Source organism: Penicillium lagena (genome assembly GCF_028827675.1).
Source record: "Penicillium lagena strain IBT 129212 chromosome Unknown utg000003l_segment0_segment0, whole genome shotgun sequence".
NCBI lineage: Eukaryota > Fungi > Ascomycota > Eurotiomycetes > Eurotiales > Aspergillaceae > Penicillium > Penicillium lagena.
In genome coordinates, this window is record NW_026623224.1 from 1,157,323 (window position 1) to 1,169,745 (window position 12,423).

General features: G+C 56.4%; 5 protein-coding genes across 5 annotated transcripts; 2 read left to right on the top strand and 3 right to left on the bottom strand.

The window, feature by feature from the left end:
* Positions 1-878: 878 nt before the first annotated feature.
* N7510_005623 (uncharacterized protein) lies at positions 879-1,301 on the bottom strand (the record flags this gene model as incomplete). The annotated part of the gene is made up of 1 exon (XM_056977549.1): positions 879-1,301. One exon carries the CDS (start codon positions 1,299-1,301, stop codon positions 879-881), a length of 423 nt encoding a protein of 140 aa, XP_056833581.1.
* A 1,256-nt stretch (positions 1,302-2,557) lies between these two features.
* N7510_005624 (putative beta-N-acetylglucosaminidase) lies at positions 2,558-5,699 on the bottom strand (the record flags this gene model as incomplete). Its single annotated transcript, XM_056977550.1, has 4 exons — positions 2,558-2,671; positions 2,740-5,255; positions 5,316-5,434; positions 5,647-5,699. The coding sequence occupies 4 exons, from the start codon at positions 5,697-5,699 to the stop codon at positions 2,558-2,560; spliced, it is 2,802 nt and encodes a 933-aa protein (XP_056833582.1).
* Positions 5,700-5,984: 285 nt separating this feature from the next.
* Positions 5,985-7,796, top strand: N7510_005625 (uncharacterized protein; the record flags this gene model as incomplete). Its single annotated transcript, XM_056977551.1, has 4 exons — positions 5,985-6,024; positions 6,608-6,676; positions 6,727-6,875; positions 6,927-7,796. The coding sequence occupies 4 exons, from the start codon at positions 5,985-5,987 to the stop codon at positions 7,794-7,796; spliced, it is 1,128 nt and encodes a 375-aa protein (XP_056833583.1).
* Positions 7,797-8,158: 362 nt separating this feature from the next.
* Positions 8,159-9,707, bottom strand: N7510_005626 (uncharacterized protein; the record flags this gene model as incomplete). Its single annotated transcript, XM_056977552.1, has 2 exons — positions 8,159-9,173; positions 9,226-9,707. The coding sequence occupies 2 exons, from the start codon at positions 9,705-9,707 to the stop codon at positions 8,159-8,161; spliced, it is 1,497 nt and encodes a 498-aa protein (XP_056833584.1).
* A 776-nt stretch (positions 9,708-10,483) lies between these two features.
* On the top strand, positions 10,484-12,112 carry N7510_005627 (GMC family oxidoreductase; the record flags this gene model as incomplete). The annotated part of the gene is made up of 1 exon (XM_056977553.1): positions 10,484-12,112. One exon carries the CDS (start codon positions 10,484-10,486, stop codon positions 12,110-12,112), a length of 1,629 nt encoding a protein of 542 aa, XP_056833585.1.
* Positions 12,113-12,423: the final 311 nt, after the last annotated feature.

Here is a 12,423-nt window from a genome sequence, read left to right on the forward strand (position 1 = left end):
AATAAAATCTCTAAAATGATTCTGCAGGGCACTCTTTTCCGCTCTTCCTCTTCTCAGCCGATCAGCGACCGTTCGGGGCTGGACCACCCCGGGGAGGGGAAGCAGAGGATTACGCCCCCCGTCCATGATCAACATGGGCCCGTCTGACATGCAGCGCTGGCCCAGACGATGCCCACACACCAATCACTGGGGCGGGTGTTGGTTTCGGGTCTCTCGCGTTCTCCGGGGGGTTGCCCTACGCCAGCCTGATTGGGCCCAGCTCCGCCCAGGAACCGGCCTCTGGACCGTCGAGGCACACCACGAAGAAGTCGCCTCGTGGGGGCCAATCACGGCGGCGATGTCCGTCTTTCATCATCATAATCTACTTGTTGGTTCTATCCCCCGTTGATGCCTCAACCCCCCAAACACCCAAAGAAAAACCACCGAAAGACAAAACCCGGTCACGACCGTCCTGTAATCTGCCGCTGGTGAAACCACCCCCGTCGCGGCTCGCCTCGTGTGGAACCGTGGAAGACTCACGCTCTTGCCTGATCCAGGGTGGGAAACAAAACCCATGTGAAAAGAGGAAAACAGGAACGATAACAGACAACCGCCAGATAAAGCACGAAACAAGAGGTGAAGCTCTGGTGGGCGATCATCGAGCTCCCCCCCCGATCCTTCATCTCCTGTGCATTTGCCCGATCCGTCCATTTTTAGGTCGCTCATCCGCACTCACCCCTCTGGCGATCCGGTGATGCCGAAGCCCTGTTCCTGCGCTGGAAGCTGCAGTCCTGTTCCGCCCAATCAATGGCCGGGTGCCTCGGGACCAGCATGTTGAAGTTTAGAGGGCCCTGTCCATCATGACATCTTGCCTCCCCCCCCACCCACCCTTCTGGAGATCATTGCGCGCTTCCCGATGCGTATTTGTGCCCGAGCAGACACATCGGAGCAAGGGTATACATCCGGCGAGGATCGCCTCGAGACCTCTGCGCACTGTTCTTAGGCGTGTACGAGTGATAGAAAGGCACAAGAAAAACTAGCACCCCGCCTAACAAGAATGGTGGGATGCCGGTGATCATCGAGTCGATCGATCTAAGCGCGTTCAGGGAGGATCTGGTCCACATCCAGCGACCCAGCGACGCGGTCGACCTCTTGCTGTCGAGGTATGCAGCGAATGCAAAGTGCGCGCCAGGAACAACTGAGATAGAGTGGTACTGGAAGCATACCGCGCCCTGATCCCTTGGTACGGCCATTTCCCGAACGAGCAAGATAGAGGAATGTGGGCCGGCGCCAGCCCATGACCGGCAGCAGAATCCACCCATTCCCGGTTCAGCTGGATTCGAATCAATCTTCCCGTTCGGACCATGTACTCTCTCTGCATCTGTTGCGGGTATCAATTCCACATGCTCCTCGGATCTTTCTTTTGCCCCCGCGACGGGTGCATGTTTGATCGACGAAGGATGTGAGAGGATTCAACCGTCCATGGTCATGACATGGCGAGGGGAGATTCCTTATCGGCAGAGGTAGCGGCTATTGTTTCTATTCTTTTCTTGTGATGTGCAAAACACGAAACAGGCGCACCCCCCAATCCGGCCTAGGCGAATTCACTGGTCTGTAAACTCCGGGCCTGATTTGGCCCCGATGTCCGAGGGCAATCCCTCGTTTTCGTTTCACGGTATGGACGTGCCCTAGCCAGTGAGCCCTGCAAAGCCCCAAAGCCCGACGGTTTTCTGCTTTGGCCCGCTGACGGGCACACGGGATACACGATCGATAGAGGATCATTGCTGTCTGCAGACCCTGAGCCGGGTGCCGTTTCCACTACACGATCGCGCACCCCGTGCCGAAGCCCTCACTAAAAGCGGGAGGCAAAAAGTGGGTGCTTGACTTTCCAAGCGGAGTCCGGCTAAGCCCCCAAGGACCCTGGTCCCTCCGTTTGAGCCCAACGGACGTCCGGGCCATTGAGCGTTCGCGGGGAGGGAGGTGAAGTGGAGTTGGGACAGGAATAGTAGTTCACTAAGGTGCTAGTCGCGGCCAGCCAATTAATTCCCAACACCCTCAACCCATGGACGGGAGTTCATTATACCAGTCGTCGCAAGGCTGTTCTTCCCCCACCCCTGCGACGTGCAGCGGAGGGCGCACAGAAGCCCGAAAGAAGGACGCAGGGGGAGAGTTTAGTATTTTCGAGACGATCTCCCGTGATGCTGCTCGTGCAAGCTGCGGTCACTCGCTCGCTGCAGGCATCCAGAAAACTCCAATTGATTCTACGGACAGTACGTTTCTGTGCGACCCGCATGCGGACTCGATGTATATGTCCCGAACCAACTTTCGCCGTGGCCAATAATCGTGGTATATGCAGGAAACTCCTCTCGGTCACAAAAATAAATAATAAATCAAAAAAAGAGTCAACCAGTCCATCCTTCCGAAGAGAGAAAGAGAAAGGAAAAAGCACCCCCCCAGATAACCCCTCCTCCAAGTAACACCGAACGCGGGATGGATATCATAGACTGTGGTGGAAGGCGAAAATCAAGCAGCTAAAATTAGAAACGTGTAGAGACTATCACCAGCCCCCGCACTTCGGTCAGGATGAATGCATGATCGTCCAAGTAGCGGCGTCGCAGTTGACCTCTTCGAAATTGTGTAGCATAGTAAATCCCATGGTGGATAGACAGTCGAAGTTGCCGTCGCCGTCGACCTGCAGGACAGCGGTCAGTATCTACCGAAAAGATTGAGCCCACTATCAAAACGGAAGGAAGCACCTACGCAATCCATGACCACCGCATTCGCTTTTAGCTTGCGGATCTGTTTGATAGCCAACAGAATCAACCCCTGCATGACGGTGGCGTATTCTCCTGCATAGGGGGAGATGACCGGAGAGGAAATACCGCCGACAGATGTCTGCACTGCGCGCAGCGCTGGCATGTGTTCGGCCAACGCCGACCGCTCATTGTATATCACAACGCTTCCTAGGACCACGCCATCCAGCGGACGCTTTGCGCGGATGATGCCGCAATTGGGTGCACCGCCTAGAGCCATACGGTAGATGTCGATGACTCCCTGCCGTGCAGTTGTCTTGATGTGGTCGAGGATCGCCCGCGCAAAGTCCCAGCCGTAGACGAGGTCGTAAGTCACTTCCGCGTTCTGCAGACTGGTAGCCAAGCCCTCTGGGGGAGTCCATGAAGCCAAGTTGTGCAGCACTACGCTGCAGACAGGACGCGACAGCGCGGTGTTCCAGCCAAGGTTGGCGAACCACTGCCGTAGTCGCTTGCGCTCCACGGGGTTCGCAGTCGGAATGCCCAGGTAGATTCCAGGCAGGCGCGATCCGAGCTGGAAGCGTTTCATGCCTTTGCGCTGTAGAAGGGTGCGAATAGCACGGTTGTGTAGCGAGTGTCCGATGGACAGCTTGCGCCGGTCAGGGTCGACAATCAGACAGGCAATGACGCCGGTGCCGGTAGACCGAAAGAAGTAGGTCGCGCAGAATCCATACAGCGCCTGCGTGCTGCTGTTGCGGACCACAAAGTGTGCTTCATCGATCTCTTCCTGGCGCAGCAGAAAGCTGTTGGAGGTCACGCCGAGCAGTTCAGAGCGTTGGCCAAGAGCACAATCGCCCCGAATTGTATCCAACAACACATCCAAAGCATTGCCGTCTCGCTCCTCGTTCCAGCTCTCCACAAGCCAATGTTGCCGTGACTGATGGATCTTCTGACTGCGACTAATCGAGCCTGGTAATGCACCCGTTGGCGTCAATTCGCCGTATAGAACCTTGACCAGTGCTTGGAGTGCCGTCTCCGTGAAGTCGTATGTACAGAGATAAGTCTCAATCGTTGGATCCATGGCGAAGTCATACGGCGAGCTGACCGCCACCACGATCACTGGCTTTTCACGACGTTCCCCGGACGGGGAGTATTGGGACTGGCAGATCATCGAAACATGTTTGGTGAACCCTTGTTGGTAGAGATTGCGGTTGGCATCTGCCGTGATCACGATAACCGCACTCGCCCGATTGATAAGGTCCTCGTGGATAGGACGCACGCCATTAGCCGTGTACGAGGTGTGCAACACACGCCCGCTCCTCTGTCGCGAAAGCGAGCGCCCAAGTTCCTTGAAGACACTTTCTCCACTCATCACCGAGGCGGTTCGGTCCCAAGACAGCGAGCCGTGCGGGAAATGACTGTTTTTTCCTGACACTGATTGTGACACTGCTGATGCCGGCAGTGGCTTCACCAACGGAGTCAAGAGCAAAAGTTCCTCGCCGGCATCGATAACATTTGACAGGGGAAGAAGGTTGTGCTTGTCCCGCAAGACCGAGATGGAGCTGTTGTATGCTCGCGTGGAGAGGCTGGTGTGGGATGGTTGCATCTGAGTGAGCGAGAGGAGTCCCGGTGGGTTTAATGCCTGGTCCCAGGAAGTGCAGCGAGCCTTCAGATTGAGCACACGGCGCAAAGACTGCTGAATCCGAGGTCGGCCAATAATCCCGTTCTCCACACCCAGCTTTAACCCGTTGATAGCTTCTTGTTGCACGGGAAATGACCGACAGATGATGATAACATCGCACCCAGCATTATTTGCCATCACCGTGCCACCACCAACACCAATATTGTGCGTCAAGGCCTCCATCTCGAGACACTCTGATACGACGACTCCTTGAAAATCGAGGTCTTTTCGAAGAAGATCATCCACGACTTGGTCGCTCAGACACGCGTGCATGACATTCATGCCAGCGGACGACATGGATACCCCACCTACCATCATGGCATCCAGCCCGTGGGTGATGGCATTGCGGAAGGGTACTAAGGCGCTCAGGCTGAGTTGCTCCAGCGACTCCGTGATGATGGGGACGTCGGTATCCGAGCCGAGAAACTCCAGGTTGCCGTAAGAAGGGAAGTGCTTGCCACAGGTGACGAGCCCTGCTTCTTGATATCCTCTCATAACCTGCACGCCGTATTGTGAGGCTTCCTGGGGGTCGTCACCAGCGGTTCGGACGCCCAATGGTTGATTGCGCACATTGGTCAACACGTCCAGCACCGGGCCGAGAATCCAATTGACCCCGACAGCCTTGAGCTCCTGCGCTGTTGCCACTGCCACTTCATGAGCCAGCGACTTGGAACCAGTCGCCGCAATGCCCATGGCGCTGGGAAATTGGCGTATATAAATTTCGTCATATAAACTGTTGACGCCGCCATTCTCTTGATCCAGAGCGATCAGTAATGGGACCGGATGGCCAGCATCACGGGCGATCGTCTGCAGTTCAAGAACCAACCGGGTTGTCTCCTCAGCGGCTGGAGTGGGAGAGTCAGTAAGAGCGGTCAATCAATGGCAAGGAAATCGAATCATAATACATTTGAGATTTTTGGCCGTGAGCAGCACGGAGCCCAGGTGGTAGTCCTCAATGAGTGAGCGGATCTGGGGGGTGACCGTGGTGCCATCAAAGCCCATCATAAAGAGCTGGCCCATTTGTCTGGGGAGTATGTGTTAGCTGGAGGTAAACAAGCTGCCTTCCCAAAGGGGAAATGAGCTGAATCAGTTGCGCGCCCTGGGGTCCCACAGCCACACCACGCCCGTGGAGGCGGGAAATCTGGGGGAAAAGCTGGGGGGGCACAGGGGGAGGGAGCATGGGGCACCGAGTGAACCAGGCCCAGAGACGGATTGCGACGAGGCTGATCGACATACCTATCCAGATCCTCCCAACCCGGGGGCAGCAGCATGTCCTCCATCGGGGCCATGGTGGCCCTGGGACGAGGAATGCCAGCCAGTGTCCCCCCTCCAGGCCGAGAGCCGCGATCGGGGGGCGGGGGCGCGATGATGGAGGATGCAAACAGCCAGAGGACACCAAGCTCGGAGGGAAACGTGGGATGGGGTGTGCACCGTGTTGGACAGTTCGTTCGTTACGTGTCCAGGGGAGGGAGGGAAGTTCACGCGCAACGTTGCTCTCCGCTCGTTAGCTCACTGACAGCAGTCGATAAGATCGATCCGATAACTACCATGCAACAATAAATGCATCTGTCATCATGGTCACGTGTGTCTCGGTCTGGCCCGAGGCTCCGCAGTGTATGGACAGTGGCACCGCAGTCGGAGACCCCCTTCTCTGACCGCCTACGTTCTGCCACCTCTATTCTGCCGGCCTAAGACGCTGCCAGGCGTGCGGGCGTGTCCGGCTGGTCTCCTCTAGGAAAGCGGTAGGGCGTATTGGTCCAATACATGAACCCGTAACTGCACAGATGCAACCGTCGCACTGGGGCTTCTTGATGGGACTGATGCAACCAACCGAGATGGAACCATTCCATGCCCTTGTTGAGAGCCAGCACTACGTACAGACAGAGACGCTCTCAGTAGTTTGTTAGTGTAGGGATTTACCTAGGTGGTAACTAACTCTGGGTCCAACACTACTACCACAGTCACGACGTAACAGCCATGGCGCTTTGGGGTCTGGAGCCTTCTTGACTTGTTCATCCTTTTGACTCTTCTTCTCTCTTCCTCTCTTGAACTTCATCCTTTCTCTCTTACCCAACACTCTTCTTGACTCGACATCTCCCTCTCAGCCCTATTGTTCCCTTTGACCTGTCCGAGCGCCCTCGGTGACGTAGCCATCATGTACGTGTCTCCACAATTGTCTCGGACTTAATCCTGACAGCTGCCAGGCGTGTCATTATCAGAGAAGATCCCCAGACGGCCTCGGAGTACATCGCCGAATACATCATCAGTATGTCCTCTCGATCGCCAATGATGATCTCGACACTGACAGATCCCAAGGCCGCATCAAGACGTACAACCCGACCGAGAGCCAGCCGTTCGTGCTGGGTCTGCCCACCGGCAGCAGCCCGGAGATCATCTATAAGATCCTGGTGCAGCGCCACCGCGCCGGCGAGATCTCCTTCAAGAATGTCGTGACGTTCAACATGGTATGTTTGTCCGGAGGCACTGATTGAAAACATATTCCTAACTTCCCACAGGATGAATACGTGGGGTTGCCGCGCGACCACCCGGAGTCCTACCACAGCTTCATGTACAAGCACTTCTTCTCGCATGTCGACATCCCACCTCAGAACATCAACATCCTCGACGGCACGGCGCCCGATCTCGCGGCCGAGTGCGCATCGTTCGAAGCGCGCATTGCCCGCGTGGGCGGCATTGAACTGTTCCTGGGTGGCGTCGGACCGGACGGACACATTGCATTCAACGAGCCCGGCTCGTCGTTGAACAGCCGCACGCGCGTCAAGACTCTGGCGTACGATACGATTCTGGCTAACTCGCGCTTCTTCGATAACGACATCACCAAAGTCCCCCGCATGGCGATGACGGTGGGTATCCAGACGATCATGGACTCGCGGGAGGTGGTGATCGTAGCGACGGGTGCGCACAAGGCGTTTGCCATCCAAAAGGGACTCGAAGATGGAGTGAACCACATGTGGACACTCTCGGCTCTACAGCTACATCAGCACCCGCTGGTGGTCTGTGATCGTGATGCCACGCTGGAACTTAAGGTGAAGACCGTCCGGTACTTTGAGGGCATCGAGCAAGCCGGCACGGATGCGCGCACGCAGGGTCCCGCCCTCGTCTATCGTCCTCGCACCTACGTCCCCGCTCCGCTGCCGACCAAGAGGCCCTCGCCGCGCCAGCAGCCCACCCCCGACGGCACGCCGCAGAAGGTGCCCATGGATCTGCGCATCAACACGGAGCTCCAGCGTTCAATGGAGGAGGACGAGCTCACACCTGACAGTATGTCCTCGCGCATGATCGACTCGGCCGTTGGTGGCCTTGACAGTACGCTGAAGAACGACCTAGTCCTTGACCGTATGGGCGCGCGGATGGCCGCCCACTGAAAAGGTTTTCAAATTCATAGCGTTATTTTCTGATTTCCTATCTGGTCCCTAAGACAATGTGTTTTCTGGGGTTCTTGATCTTTTCCTGCTTTCTAGTCAATATCGGCATGGTTTTCCGAAGATCTTATTTTTCTCTATGGTTACGGAGGTCGCGGAGTTTTTGTCTTTTATTTCTCATTTCATTTCACATCTGCAAAGAGAATAGATACGTGGTGAATATCACTCCAATCAATATCCCATATGACATTATTTTGATACATGAACGCTCTACCGAGTAAAAAATGGATTGGCTGGGATGGACTTTTGTTGCTAAATACATACACTCTATCCATGCAATCAATCATCGCGACATATACAACATCTTATAGCTTGGCAAACACCGAGGCCACCGCACCGCTCATATCGACCAGGGTGCTCTTGTTCTGCATCCAAGACTCAATGCCGCGGCGGCCATTCTCCACGCCCAGACCGCTCTTCTTCCATCCACCCACGGCCATCTCGGCGGGACTCTCGCCCCACGTGTTCACCCAGGTGATACCGGCCTGGAGCTGGTCGATGATCCGGTGGGCCTGGTTCAGATCCTTGGTGAAGACGCCGGCAGCGAGACCCAGCTCGGTGGTGTTGGCGCGTTTGACAGCCTCCTCGACAGTGTCGTAGTACAGGATCGACATGACAGGTCCAAAAATCTCCTCCTGGACAATGCGCATCGAGTCATTGCAATCCGTGAAAACAGTCGGCTGGACCCAGAATCCAGCCTGGAGGTCCTTGGGCACGGCCGGTTTCTCGGGACCACCACAGAGGAGGGTAGCCTTGTCAGTATCGATTCCGTGGCGGATATACGAGACCACCTTCTCGTAGTGAATAGCAGAGCTCAGGGGACCAAAGTTTGTCGCCTCATCAAAGAGCGGACCCGGCCGCACATGCTGGATCTTCTCGAGCAGGCGCTTCTCAAAAGCTGCCTTCATCGAACGAGGGACAAACACCCGGGTACCGTTGGTGCACACCTGGCCCGTGGAGTAGAAATTGGCCATCATGGCACCGTCAACCGCACTCTCCAGGTCGGCATCAGGGCAGACGATCAGCGGGCTCTTGCCGCCCAGCTCCATGGTCACGTATTTCATGCTGCCCGCCGCAGCCCCCGCCACTTTCATGCCTGTGGCAACCTGGCCAGTGAACGAGACCTTGGCGATGGTCGGATGGCTGGTCAGGTACGCGCCCACGTCACCAGCACCGTTGATGACATTAAATACGCCGGCGGGCAGACCAGCTTCTGTGTAAATCTCCGCAAGGGTCTGTCCGTGGAGCGGGGTGTATTCACTTGGCTTGTAGACCATGGTGTTGCCGGCGGCAAGGCAAGCAGCTGATTTCCAGAGGGCACTAGAGGAATGTGTGAGAGGGCTTTCTCTTACATAGAAAGGGAAAATCATACATCTGAATAGGGTAGTTCCAAGCTCCAATACCGGCACATACCCCCAAAGGCGCCTTCTTGGTGTACACCCAGGCATCCTCGCGCAGCTGGGTAGTCTCTCCGTTGAGGCCGCCACCGCCAATAAAGTTGGCATAGTATTCCAGGACATCGGCACCGGTCACGACGTCGACAGTACTCGTCTCCGTAAAGGCCTTGCCCGAGTCGAGGGTCTCGGTCTTGGCAATTTCATCGTTGCGTTCGCGGAGGAGGGCAGCGGCCTTGTGAAGGATGCGGGCACGAGCAATGGGCGGGGTATTGGACCATCCCTGGAAAGCCTTGTCGGCAGCCGCAATGGCAGAGTCGATGTCGGCGTGCGCGGCGATCTGGATGTCGGCCAGCGGGGTTGCGGTGGCGGGGTTGATGGTCTGAAAAGTCTTGCCGGACGAGGCCGCACGGACCTGGCCGTTGTAGTAGAGCTGGCGAGTCGGGTAGGGGAGGGACATTGTGGGAGGTGAGGAGGGAAGGACGGAGGAGTTTCGGGAGTAATGATGATCTGTTTCTGGCCTCGGACCAGAGATTCTTCTACACACCGCTAGGGTCACCGCCTGTGCAGGCGATGGCCGAGCCGTTAGGTAACGGGTACAAGTGGGGCCCGCAAAGGTTGTATGGCGCGGGCCAGTAATGGGTATTCACGTCGTCGTCGTAGGAGGAGAAGTAGAAGTGAATAATTAAAAGTATAGTAGTGAGAGTGCTACGATGGGCCACTGAGGCTGTGGCGTGAGTCTGGTATCACTTGTAGGAGTACGAGTACAAAGTATGTGAGGGGAAAGTGAGGCTGGAGCTCCGAGGGAAAAAGAACGCTAAAGAGCCCCAATTCGCTGCATGACGTAGGTGTTGGACTATCTATACCAGGTAGACGTTCCAACCACAATTGACATGGATTCACTGGTTGAGCTAATGGGTGATAGTATAGTTGCATAGATCGGCCTATCGATATCCGACTCGCTTATTGCAGTCTCCAGATACAGACGCAGATACAACTCTGAATCCATGTGGACCTGCATTATCTAATGCACTCCACCTTCCAGATCGCCGCCACTCACAATGCGCCAATCGTCGGGTCCAACGAGAAAAAAAAACCCAAAAGCACACGCGAGGGACGGCCGAATCGGGCTACTAGAGAGAGAAGCCACTTAAAGGCCTTCCCGCTCTTTCCCGTCACTAGACTTTCCCCCTCTGCACCTTCACTTTCTCTGCCTGGCTCCAATCCCATTTCAACATGGCCACCACTAACGAACTCCCCGCTGTCGACGTCAACTCCTACGACTATGTCATTGTTGGTGGCGGCACCGCGGGCTGTGTCATTGCCGCACGCCTGGCGCAGTACCTGCCCAACAAGCGCATCATTGTCATTGAGGGGGGTCCCAGCGACTACAACGATGACCGCGTGCTCAACCTGAAAGAGTGGCTTGCCCTGCTCGGTGGAGAGCTCGACTACGACTATCCCACGACCGAGCAGCCCATGGGCAACAGCCATATCCGGCACTCCCGCGCCAAGGTGCTCGGTGGTTGCTCCAGCCACAACACTCTCATCTCCTTCCGCCCCTTCGAGTACGACTGCCAGAACTGGGTTGCCAAGGGCTGCAAGGGCTGGGACTTTGAGACCTTCACCCGCCTGGCTGACAACCTGCGCAACACCATCCAGCCCGTGCACGCCCGCCACCAGAACCAGCTGTGCAAGGACTGGATCCAGGCCTGTTCGTCGGCCATGCAAATCCCCATGATCGACAATTTCAACGACGACATCCGCAAAAAGGGCGAGCTGACCGAGGGTGTGGGCTTCTTCAACGTCTCGTACAACCCGGACGATGGCCGCCGCAGCAGCGCGAGCGTTGCCTACATCCACCCCATCCTGCGTGGTGAGGAGAAGCGTCCCAATCTGACCATCCTGACCAATGCCTGGGTGTCCAAGGTGAACGTGGAGGGTGACGAAGTCACTGGTGTCAACGTGACCCTGCAGTCCGGTGTCAAACACACCCTGCGCGCCAAAAAGGAGACCATCCTGTGCGCCGGTGCCGTGGACACCCCGCGTCTGATGCTGTTGTCCGGTCTGGGTCCCCGGGAGCAGCTGTCCTCGCTGGGAATCCCCGTGGTGAAGAACCTACCCGGTGTCGGCGAGAATCTCCTAGACCATCCGGAAAGTATCATCATCTGGGAGCTCAACCAGCCCGTGCCTCCGAACCAGACTACTATGGACTCGGACGCCGGTATCTTCTTGCGTCGCGAGAAGCCCAACGCTGCCGGCTTCGACGGCCGCGCCGCCGACGTGATGATGCACTGCTACCAGATTCCCTTCTGCCTCAACACCGCTCGTCTGGGATACGACGTGCCCGCTGACGCCTTCTGCATGACCCCCAACATCCCGCGCCCCCGTTCGCGTGGTCGTCTTTACCTGACCTCGGCCGACCCCTCTGTGAAGCCGGCGCTGGACTTCCGCTACTTCACCGACCCCGAGGGCTACGATGCCGCCACCATTGTGGCTGGTCTTCGGGCTGCCCGTGAGATCGCCAAGGAGGCTCCGTTCAAGAACTGGCTCAAGCGCGAGGTGGCTCCCGGCCCCAAGCTCCAGACCGACGAGGAGCTCTCCGAGTACGGCCGTCGTGTGGCCCACACTGTGTACCACCCTGCCGGAACCACCAAGATGGGTGATGTGGCCAATGATCCTCTGGCGGTGGTGGATCCCAAGCTGAAGATCCGCGGCCTGAAGAACGTCCGCATTGCGGATGCCGGTGTGTTTCCCGACATGCCCAGCATCAACCCCATGGTGACCGTTCTGTCCATTGGTGAGCGTGCCGCCGAGCTCATTGCCGAAGAGGCCGGCTGGACACCCTCTCAACCTCGTCTGTAATCGACGGAATGGTGATGTGAAAAGTGTTGCTTTCTTTTGTTTTTCGTTTTGCATATGAGCGAGCGGCGCAGTGCTCCGTCCGAGTCATAGATAGAGGGTCCACGCGAGACGTGGATTGTTCTGTAATCCCTTTCCACCCCTTCACCATCTGCTAGACAGAGTGTGAGATTCTTCCGTTCATGGATATTTATATATGACATGCAGTTTTAACTAGTATATCTTGGACATAGGAAGTTAACTCATGAAGACTAAAATATACATGCAAGTTCCAATGCACATTTACAGATACACATATATATATATATATACAC